Below are 12,528 nucleotides of genomic sequence, written 5' to 3'. Positions count from 1 at the left end.
CTCCACTTGCGGTAATGAAGAAAGTAACGAAGGTTCCGGAACAAATTCTTGCGAGGAGAGAAAATCCACAAAATCCCAATTCACCTCTTCTGAAAGTAAGTCCGGGTTCCCTTGGGCAGTCTCCCCTGCTGGTGCACCCCACTGGATCGTTTTCTGAGTTTCCGTCATGTTGAATCACTGTCGCATAGATTGACTGCACACAAGCGCTAGCGAATCTATATTGACTACGTGACGTCACAGACTGCTCTCTTCGGATTGGATGCGAGCTGACTGAATTCTGTAACGCGTGTTCGGATTGGTAAATGAACTCAATCCGTTTCAATCCTTCCTCCGCCTATAAATAAGCGCCGTTCAATGCATTGATTCACCTGTTCTCGTCGCTTCAAGATGTGGACTACAGTTGAGTCATCCACCCTTGTGTCTTCCATGATGTTTCGGACAGACTTGCTCATGTATGTCCGATCGAAGTGGACCGTTGTCCACAGGACAAACACCAGCCTGTGGATACGTAGGATCTACGTCGAAAGACAAGGATGCCTGAAAAGAGTGCTGATGTACGGACCAACAGTAAGACGCAGCCTAAGGACAAGAAGAAGACCAATGCGGTGCCATTTATGTTAATGAATACATTAACATAAAACCCAAAGGCCCTTTTCAGGGCCAGTCATATTTCTCGAAAAGAGATAGCCTTTCCATTGCCTACCCCTTTTTTAAAAAAAATTTTTTTTAAAATTTAAAAAAAATCCCATGTTAAATTCCCCTTCTACGTAGAGTGACCCACGATTTATTCCCATGTTAAATTCCCCTTGTACGTAGATTGACCCACGATTTTTCGCCATGTTAAATTTCCATTGTACGTAGATTGACCCAGGGGTGTTTTTAATGCTAATTCCCATTGTACGTAGGGTGACCCCATTCACTACTGTCGTTTTCAACTAAAGGGTTCTAAAACGCGCCATACTACAAAATAATTTTCCTCTAATCACCTAATTATCGCAAATGATGAAACTCTAATTTGATACTTGCATAGTTAACTTGCTTCACGTTTGTATGACTCATCAGTCAGGCTTTTCAAGTTGAATGTTTGTACTTTAATCATGCATCACGAAACACGACCTGAACAACAAATATAAAAACTTATTTATATCTCAAATTACTAAGCACTTGCACCGTGAATATCCTGAGAATTCCTTATGCTACGAAATTAGGAAGGGTCCATTTTACGAAACTATTTCATGAAACCATAAAATCTGATGAATATGGTACATATTGACGTTTGGTTCTCAAAACTGGCTAATTGGTCGGTTTGAGAATTAACATCCCAACGCCTACTCCCTGAAATAATCCCTGAAATCTCTCAAAGCTGTAAACGGAGAGGTAAATACAAACAGCACATGCAATAGGTTTATTACATTATATAAAATAAAAGTTAAACTGTGAAAAGAGTTTAGTTCGTCAATAACTGATGAAAGGAAATCATGATAATGAACATTACAAGATAATACAATAGTATTATATGGTTGGTACACTTTTCACACAGTGGTTACAAATTATTATTTTGATACGTCAACTTGATAATATAGCAGTTTATGTGAATCTGATGGGTCAGTATAAGAAAACGAAATCATTGTGAAGCATTCTCATTACTGATTGGATGCGATCGTGGAAGGCTTTCCTACCTCACCTTTTGGAGTCACTATTTTACCATTAAATTTCACAATATGGCGACCATCTTTACAATCGGTAGCCGGGTGGAAGCTAGGAAAAAGCAGGCGAAGTATCCCAAAAACTCACAGTAGAGGTTACGTATGTTGGAGTATGACCCATTTGCCCTATATATAATTCTCCTAACGCCAAACTAAAACTACAACACGAATTAACCCACTTGATAATCACCTAGTTAACCGGGAAATGTGACAGAAATAAGAAAATCTATCACGCTGTCGGACGCGAACAAACTTAGTCACTGCCAGGAAACACCCGGTAGACAATTGTAATGCATATATTCCAGTTTACATTGCTTTTACAACGTAGTATGGATCATACACCGGAGTCCCAACAAAACAAGCATAGATAAATAAAGTCTCCTCTCTCATAATGAGAATGTCGACAAACTCTGATCTCTCAAATGTAATAAAGTTATCCAGGAACAGATTTCTTTGAAATCTAATAATATAAATATATGGTCGCAAAAACATTCTCTCTGAGAACCATTAAAGCCATATAAAACCATATGAATGCAGTCATATAGCTGTATAAAACCTTTTGATTTTCATAGAAATGTCCATCAAACGTGGTATACAATATTCAATCTATGGGTAATACTATGTTAAAATCGACGCTCTTTTCAGTGGAAACGCTGCAAGCAGTGTCAGCAAAAGACATGAATATGGCGTCACATCTACGCCAACTGATATGACCGAGTGAACTATGTCACATTATACAGAAATTTTCATCAGATATCCAGTGCCGAAAAACCTGCTGTATCTGTCAAATGTTCTGTTGTTGTTTTGATTTTTTTTAACGCAGCTTTAAAAAAAATTCAGTCATATCGCTACGATGTCTACAGTGTGACAGTTTATAGTGATGTCCAGCACTGGTGCATCATGCCGCAGACATGTAGCATGATGTCCCACCCAGTCACATTATCCTGACACCAGGCCGACCAGTCCTAACACTAACTTCTTAATGCTGAGCGCCAAGCCAGTCAGCTGTTAGTACCAATTTTTAAGTCTTTGGTATGACTCGGCCGGCGAACGAACCCACGACCTCCCACATCCGAGGCGGACGCTCTAACCACTAGGCCACCGGAGCAGTCAGCTGACTGGAAAAACAGTTGCTCAGTGAATTGCGATTTGTCAACAAAGATCTACTTCTAAATTGTATTCGGTATTTGACTTGTGCAACAGTGCAGCTGGGACTATATTTTCACGTGAAAGAATTTGAAAGTGCAGCATCTGAGCAGAAATTAAACAAAATGCCCAAAATCATTTATTCTCCTTTGTATCTAGATTCGTTTTCTTCTCAAAATACAAACTGTGATAAACAATATCTAAAATGGGCACTGATTTAACACTGAATATATTAAACTCGTTAAGTAGTGTCTAGCCTTTGCTCTCAATGGCTCGCAAAAGCTGGAAATGTTTCACTCAGTTTCATAAATTCAATGTGCAAATATATATGCTTTAACACAAATATGACAATAATGTTTTATATCATGGCGTGTTTTCAGTTATGTGATGATCATTCTTACTTGATTAAAGCCAGTTGAAACACAAAGACAAATGTTTCATCATTAATTCATTGATTCAGAAATATGTGACAGTGGTGTTTATCATACTTCCGACATAATACATATATATTGGTTGGTTTACGAAATTGATGTGGGAAGAGGTGCTACGTATTTTGAAGTTGGGTTTAGTTACCATTTGTGAATTCAAACTAATTCACTTAATAGTCACATAAAACTAATAACCAAAGATCATACTAAATCTTACATATTTGACATTTACAGTAATAAGCTTGGACTTACATAAAGTTTTTAAGATTTAGAGTCAAACAGGCCTGAATTCCATATTCATTTCCAAATTCTTCAAAGCACTAATGTAAAGTCTCCAGATGTGTGTGTGTGTGTGTGAGTGTGTGTGTGTGTGTGTGTGTGTGTGTGTGTGTGTGTGTGTGTGTGTGTGTGTGCCTTTACACCGAGGCCGCTTACTCTATGTAGTATATAGAAGTATGAGAAATTTTATATCACGTGTTTAGGCTTGAATAAACAGTAACACAAGAAAGCGTGAAAACAACAAGCTCTGAAAAATACAGTAATTTATTTCCCTGGAAAAATTATGTAAAAATAATTAAAAAAATATGAACTTATGGATTTATAAAATCGAATCTAAAATAATCCGAGAATTATCCAAGAATGAAATTGTTGAAGTCCTAATAACAAAATGTTCTACTGATTTCAAGTTCGAACGCCGACGAAGAATCCAAGATGGCAGACGATGACGTATGCTGCAATATGTAGTGTGGAAGTCTACAGTTCCTTGTAGAAACAAGAATTATCATCCCAGTTTATATTAGCTGAATAATATTTTATTTTTTTTAAAAAAAAAAATGTCCTTGTTGACCAAATTTACATGAGCACAGGTATTTATTTTCCAGAAAAATAACAGAAATAATCCTTTTGAATCCAAGCAATTTGAAATAACTCCAAACGGCACAAAATACAACTTCTAGTGTAAGAAAAAGCCCAGCTTCAACTGAGAATAATTCTCCAAAACATGGGTTATATCGTATTCTAAACGTAAACAAGGGGTCACGTGATTGTCTTCTCGAAGATTTATAGAAGCTATATACTTCTTACAGATCACGTCTACCCAATGTGACCCTGATGAAACCAATCATTTTACTCTAAGAAGTAAAAAAAAAATTAAAAATTGTTTACATCTTAAAGACGAAGTCCCATCATGACCTCGAAAACAACCAATCATTTTAAAAATAAAATAGAACTTATTTACGTCGATGTTACAAATTTTGAAACAAGGTCAGGATTTAGATCTACACCTGGTGTTTATAAACTAAGAGTCAAGGTCAAATTATTTTCTGAAAAAAGTATAATATCAAGTGAATAAATTTACATTACAATATCATCTAATGAAAAATAAAAAATTTAAAACTGACAAACAATTAAATTGAAATAAATGTATATTAAATCAGATATAATTAAATCAAATATACATAACATAAGACAATAGATATGCATGTTATTGGATAAAATATAATATTCAAACAGTGACAACACTGTATAAATTTATAACTGCGTGGATGCAACATTGCTAAGCTCACAGTTGCTTTCAACACGCACATCGTTGTCAAAAGTGTATTTTAAAGTTTCACGTGTTTCAGATCTCGTACAACAGTTCAGGTTTATTTCCTTGTAAAAGGTTGGGGAAAGAGGAAAATACGACAAGCAATTTATCTCCCTTAAATATTTGGTGATGAAAGGGAGCTCGTATATTCTCAAAGACATCTTTGATAATTGTTGGGATGAAGACACTAGATTCCTTCTCCATGCGAGAAGACCTCGTTCCTCTGGGGTACCTGAGAAAAGAAAAAGGAAAAAGAAATATGATTGGCTCCTTTTGTCCCGTGTGCCTGTATTGCAGCAATTTAATTCGCATAATTTATTGTACATGCTTGTACTGGCAGTAATTCTATTGTCTCCATATACATGAACAGCAATGTAAGGACAGAACGCTTTCAAGAAAGAACAGAAAGCACATTTAAATGAAATACCTTCCTAATACTTTGTGTTTTCTCAAAATGAATAACTTGAAATGTGGAAACTTTTAATATATTGTACATTGCGAAGGCGCGTAACGAGATACTGTATGTAAAGGAAAGTTCTCAAATGTTAGATTAGTCCATTGGGATCGTGCATTTATTTAAATCTTCGCTAACTTTGTAATCGCGAGATTCAACATAATCATGTGGGTTAGAGGAAACACAGATCTGAGATCTATGTTAGAACTACGTCATAACCGATACATTGACATATTCATTAAGTCGATAGGTTAAAGGAATGCTCATCGGTATTTTAAAGGAATACTCTTATATTAGTATTTTAAAGGAATACTCTTATATTAGTATTTTAAAAAAGTACTTTTATATCGGTATTTTAAAGGAATACTCTTATATTAGTATTTTAAAGGAATACTCTTATATTAGTATTTTAAAGGAATACTCTTTTATTAGTATTTTAAAGGAATGCTCTTATATTAGTATTTTAAAGGAATACTCTTATATTAGTATTTTAAAGAAATATTTTTATATCGCTATGTTAAATAAATACTCTTATATCGATATGTTAAATACTCTTATATCGGTATATTAAATAAGTACTGTTATATCGCTATGTTAAAAAAATACTTTTACAAGTCATTTTATGTAAGATTTACAATTTCTCACTAAGTCTTATGGATTTAGCGAAACGCAAATTTGCAATAACCCTCCCCCCCCCATGTGTAACATATATTTTTTCTTGCAAAATATGCTCATTTTATAGGAATCAGTTAAGTAATGAGAAAGAAAATGCCAGGTTCTGTGGTTACTTCTGGATAATCCAATAATGTAATGAATAAAAAGTGGAATATGTCTACAGGCACAGTGCTTAATTGCATCACTTGGCCCATTCATTCATTCTTCTTACATTCTATATATGGCCGGAAAAATCAAACATACAGTCGATCTCAAGGGCGTCGTGACTGACAAACCATATGGAATGTCTTGTATCTATGTGTAACGTTTAATGCAGTACTCTTTGTAACATGGCCTTAACTAACAAAATAAAATAAATGGGCCTTACAGGGGTACATACCTGGTACAGTGTTATCTAACAAACAGCCAATAAATCCCCCGACAAACATGGCCGTACCCAGTAACACGCTGATAGCCAGATCTAGCTCATCGTTTCCTACAACAGTCAACATGAAATCAATGAGACTTAGATATAGTATAGTAGATGCATGGTGGATAGCTTCAAAAATACGTTAGTGAAAAAATTACTTTTCCAAGTTTGCGTAATGTAATAAATCTTTACTTATAACCATCAACTTTTCATGGATCGAATGTAGATAGTATGCTGATGCACAAGATAAGGAATGCAGGAATGTACCTGAAATAAAATGTAGCTCTGCACTCAGAACTTTTCGACCAGTGGATATGCAAAGTCAAAACATTCTACATTTATGACATTTATTCATTTTACTCAGGATGTATCTAGAGTAATTGATTTTTCAGGATTTTATTGACACTAGTTGATATGTATTCGCATGATCACAATCACTAAAATACAGTAATAATATTTGATCATGGCTATATGAATAACAAAAACTGGCGGCATGGCGTATTTAATATATCGTGACATCCTTGAAGGACAAGTCATAACTTCGTACCGCATTCTTTAGGTCTTACATAACAACGAACTTGTATTAAGACATGTAATAGACATAGGTATCATCGTTGTTATCTTTGTCATAATTTGCAAATCACTCACACAAGAATGCAACATAAAATAAAGACAAATAACCTGTGTGTATGGCTCCTGCATTTCTAGGATCGTTGATCCATTGCGGTACCATAAGACCAAGGAGCAGAGATATTCCGAGTATAGTGAGATTCCGCGTTGACCCCATATCGATGAATTTTAAAGTGGATATCCCCACTGCTGACACCATACCGAATACAACAGTCAGTGCACCGCCAATAATTGGATCTGGAATCAATGTGATGACAGCGCCAACTTTTCCAATGATCCCACAGACAACCATGATAATACCTGCAGTTTGAAATACTCTTCTGCTCGCTACCTGTAAATAAATATCATTCGGAAATTCAATTATAGAAATTCTAATAGCATGGCAGTAGTGCGGTTCAAAAGACCTTACCATACCCACACCCCACTTCCTCTTTATAAGATACTGCGACCCAGTTCACCCTATTTATGTCTGTGTCAAGCTGTATTACACTTAAATGTTTCATGAAGAACATTTCTAAACGATAAGGAAAAAGAAACGTTTGGGGGAGTCGGTTTCATTTGAATACGCCATATTTTGAGAATAATCAATTGCAAATAACGTACAGTGAACAAAAGAACTACCTTTGTAAGTCCGATTGATCCGATATTTCCGCTGTACGATGTAGTTGCATGGGCAGCTCCAACCATTCCAGAAAATATGCTACAGAATCCCTCCATAGCAATTCCTCTGTTAACAGCATGTGCGGGCGGAGGCGGAGCATAGGATATGCGTGCTGCGGCAAAGTAGTCCCCAGCAGACTCGATTAGGGACGATAAAGTTGCAGCCAAGAACGCAACATATCCAGATGCGCTCACCGTAGGCCATCCAAACGGAACTATATTTTTACAAAGAAAAGAAACAGAGATAAACATGCAAATAAACATACTGAATGTTATAGTACACTTTGTCATTAGCAGCAACTGCAGTGATAGCATTAGAAATACGTTTTGCAAACTTGCAGAATCTTTCTCATTTTGAAGCTCTTGATAGGGCAACTACCCATGATAATTTACATGTTTAAATATAGTGCGTCATATAACGAAACAAATTAATATTTAAACACCTCAGTTGCATTTGCGGATGAAAACGTCGGACAAAGTTCCCCATAATTTCATTAAACCATGTGCCCTTTCCTTCGCCTGAAATACACGTTGATGTGATAAGCAGAATTTGTGAAAGCACATAATATAGATACTCACTATTAGATCAGGCACAGTAAAGTATGGTCTACAATGAACATCAAAAGGTACTCTGCTACTCACAAGGGACGGGCCATCTGAACCATGGAGCGTTTTTTAAAACACTATTGCGGGCATCCGTTCTTGCCATGGAGTTGATATGGTTTGGGTCCGATGGAAAGACATCAGCAATAGTCAGGATATAACAGAACAGCCATGGAATGCAAATGCTGAGAATAACCTACGAAGAATAAAGAAAATAAAAGCATGTTGAATCACGTGCTTGCACTTAGTAGCATATCACGTGCTTAAGAAATTACACGTCCGATGTACACCATTTTTATCTACTACTATTTCGCAACATCACTGCACAGACGTTTCATTACTTTATGACTTTCACCCACGAACCTGCTTGATATTATGTCGCAGAAAGGCATACACTATTTATAACATGTCTCTGTCACATTCTTAATTATAAGGTAGTGTGATAAATACTTCTAATTCAAGTAAATTACAGTTACGTTCCAAAAACCTCTTCCAGCTGAGTAAGTTAACGATATATTTTTGCATACCTTACCGGAAGCATTTGAAGGAGTGGATATTTTATCCTGTGGCATCCTTTTCCTCTTTTCCATGCGCACGTGGCAACATTTATCTTTCCTAAATACAGCGAGAATATTGCAATGAGACCTATTGTCCTGAAAACAGATAGACATGTGTGTAAGAATTCATATAAATGTCTTATGCATTAAATATAATATTCAAGACACACAAGGAGAGTGGTGGAATTCGCAAAATGCAAAACATAGTCTCTCATATTTATTGACATATATGCACAATCGGGTATGCGTATCTGTGTAAGCACATGTCATTTATGTATGTAAAACAGAGCATGCATATCTGTGTAAGAATATATCATTTGTATCATTGCAATACAATATATGTGTGAAAGAACATGTCCTTTATATCATATATCATTTGGTAACCATGTTTGCATAATGACATGTCATTTATTTAATGTAACACTGATTATGCACGTTTGTGTAATGACGTGTCATTTATATCATGTAACACTGAGTATGCACGTTTGTGTAATGACGTGTCATTTATATCATGCAACACTGAGTATGCCCGTTTGTGTAATGAAGTGTTATTTATATCATGCAACACTGAGTATGCACGTTTGTGTAATGAAGTGTCATTTATATCATGCAACACTGAGTATGCACGTTTGTGTAATGAAGTGTCATTTATATCATGCAACACTGAGTATGCCCGTTTGTGTAATGAAGTGTTATTTATATCATGCAACACTGAGTATGCACGTTTGTGTAATGAAGTGTCATTTATATCATGCAACACTGAGTATGCCCGTTTGTGTAATGAAGTGTCATTTATATCATGCAACACTGAGTATGCCCGTTTGTGTAATGAAGTGTTATTTATATCATGCAACACTGAGTATGCACGTTTGTGTAATGAAGTGTTATTTATATCATGTAACACTGAGTATGCACGTTTGTGTAATGAAGTGTCATTTATATCATGCAACACTGAGTATGCCCGTTTGTGTAATGAAGTGTCATTTATATCATGCAACACTGAGTATGCACGTTTGTGTAATGAAGTGTTATTTATATCATGCAACACTGAGTATGTCCGTTTGTGTAATGAAGTGTTATTTATATCATGTAACACTGAGTATGCACGTTTGTGTAATGAAGTGTCATTTATATCATGTAACACTGAGTATGCCCGTTTGTGTAATGAAGTGTTATTTATATCATGCAACACTGAGTATGTCCGTTTGTGTAATGAAGTGTCATTTATATCATGTAACACTGAGTATGCATGTCTGTGTAATGAAGTGTCATTTATATCATGTAACACTGAGTATGCATGTCTGTGTAATGAAGTGTCATTTATATCATGCAACACTGAGTATGTCCGTTTGTGTAATGACGTGTCATTTATATCTTGCAACACTGAGCATGCGCGTTTGTGTAATGACGTGTCATTTATAACTTGTAACGCTGAGTATGCATGTCTGTGTAATGACGTGTCATTTATATATAGAGGATCTCAAATGGGTAACGATTTAATATTGAATTTATGAAACGAGTTGAATAATGTCCAGCTTTTGATATTAAATCATTACCCATTTGAGATTCCTTTTATCACATAGTTTTTATTTCAGTGAAAATTATTTAGATAAAAAGAAGAACGAATAATTTCGTTCATTGTGACAGACGGTACACCTTTTATTTGTTGTGCATAACATATAGTCCCAAATAAAGCTGAACTAGTAAAAGTAGATTGTACATTTTTACAAACTGTAAATCAAAGAAAAAGCTTCGATCCGAATAAACAGAACATCTTGTAAGGACAAAATCATTTTTCAAAACAGAATGATTAATGCGATGTGATGCCACAATGATACGGTAAACAGTAGGTCTAGAGTACATGTTTACCGTAAAATGTCACTTGCAGAACTAAATGTTACATTGTTGCGATTTTTATGTGAAATAGAATTATTGGATGCATAAATTCTCACATTTACTGCAACGCATTTGTGACCGGATATTTACAGTATTTTACTGGAACAATAGACTATACAGAAGACGTAAACAAATTTCTTTTTGAGTCGGATTTGCATCCCATATAAACTGCCTAAATATGCTGTGGTTGTATAATGTGCTGTCAGTCAGTTAGGAGATCAATTTATGTCCTAATTCTTCTGTGAACAGAGGTGAGTTTATTTACTTCTGTACGTTAAAATTTAAACCACGCTTGTATATACGGTGGATTCTATATGTATGCTACGGATATACCGTTCCCTCACCCCATCCAGCCATCAAATAAGCAATACCCTTAGTTTTACTTCTTATTGTTGTTCTTGTCTTGTAGTTTTACGCCATTTGTCTCATTATTGTATTGTTATACGTGACACAACAAATCCTTGTAGGGGTAACATATCCATATTCAGACAGCCGAGATAATTTTTCTTCAATTTCCTTTCGCGACTCGAGTTCAAAAATGGCCGCTAAAAATGTTCCTTCAAAACCAAACATTCCAGAAGGCGGGGTTAAAAATGTTTTCCCACGATCCCAGTCAATCAGTAAAGGGGATACTGCAAAATAATTTCATGGGCTTATTTGGACCAATCAGAATCACATAAAGTGATATTTTAACATGTGGTAATATAACAAATATGAAACTGCACATAATATAGGAAAACTATACCTACTATGTGAGAACATGTAACACTGAGCACGCATGTCTGTGTAAGAATACGTCGTTTATAACATGTACGATAGAACATGTCACATATGGAAAAATGAAGCAACACTCTGAAGATTAAAAATGTCCGTTGGATACCAAGATTTTAAAAGACCAGTTTAAAGTTAAAGCACTTGGAAGAGTCCAGACAGTGTAACAATTGGTGCATCTTGACCCAGGTGATATATTAAAAACACGGGACTAAAATAACCAACTCAGTTTTTGTTGTGCATATAAATAACAAAGACAGTGGCATGCTGTGTGTTATACCATGCGATTGGAATTTCCACTATGATACCCTGTCAATTTATAAACTCAGGAGAGTAAATTTTTGCAAGAAACATATAAATATACACTGTCAAACCAAATAAACTCTAATGCCCGCAAAACATTATTAGCTTCGAAAATATTTACGATTATAATATTATAATAGGGATTTACATTTACATTAACTACATGCCAGAATAATGATGAATATTTCTTTTTAATATTAAATATGTGTGTGCGTATATATATATATATATATATATATATATATATATATATATATATATATATATATATATATATATATATATATGGGTGGGTGCGTGGGTGGATGTTGACAAACTCAAAATGTAGCAAATTACAAATAAACAAAGTCATCGTTAGTGAAGTGTGTCAATCGTTGCACAGTTCAATAAAATAGATTATATGAAACAACTGGATTTCATATTGCATAACTTTTAAATTTACAATCAATATTTACTATAGTATGCAATAGTGATCTATTTTATCGGATGTTTTCATTCTCGATATCTATCATTCATATCCAATGAATTCCCTTCGTATCGTACGTTACATTCTTATTCAATATTTACCATTCTTATGCAAAGCTCCTCACACGTATCTGTTTGTATGGGATAGTTTCATTCACATCCAATGCCATTAATTCACGTCCAATGCTATCAATTAACGTCCAATGCTATTAATTCACGTACAATGTTATTAATTAA

The 12,528-nt window shown here is 35.0% G+C and overlaps 1 protein-coding gene across 1 annotated transcript in view; it reads right to left on the bottom strand.

Moving 5' to 3' along the window:
- Positions 1-4,810: 4,810 nt before the first annotated feature.
- LOC149795446 (solute carrier family 23 member 1-like) overlaps positions 4,811-12,528 on the bottom strand; it is a 45,808-nt gene continuing 38,090 nt past the window's right edge. Inside the window, exons 5-10 of the mRNA XM_089963801.1 lie at positions 8,832-8,952; positions 8,339-8,495; positions 7,658-7,911; positions 7,088-7,367; positions 6,377-6,472; positions 4,811-5,100 (exon numbers count right to left, since the gene is read on the bottom strand). Coding sequence (XP_089819927.1) covers positions 4,811-5,100; positions 6,377-6,472; positions 7,088-7,367; positions 7,658-7,911; positions 8,339-8,495; positions 8,832-8,952 — 1,198 coding nt within the window. The remainder of the gene's footprint in view (positions 5,101-6,376; positions 6,473-7,087; positions 7,368-7,657; positions 7,912-8,338; positions 8,496-8,831; positions 8,953-12,528) is intronic.

The sequence above is a fragment of the Sinohyriopsis cumingii genome, chromosome 7 (assembly GCF_028554795.1).
Source record: "Sinohyriopsis cumingii isolate HCF-2022 chromosome 7, ASM2855479v2, whole genome shotgun sequence".
NCBI lineage: Eukaryota > Metazoa > Mollusca > Bivalvia > Unionida > Unionidae > Sinohyriopsis > Sinohyriopsis cumingii.
This window is presented reverse-complemented; position numbering and strand designations above follow the sequence as displayed.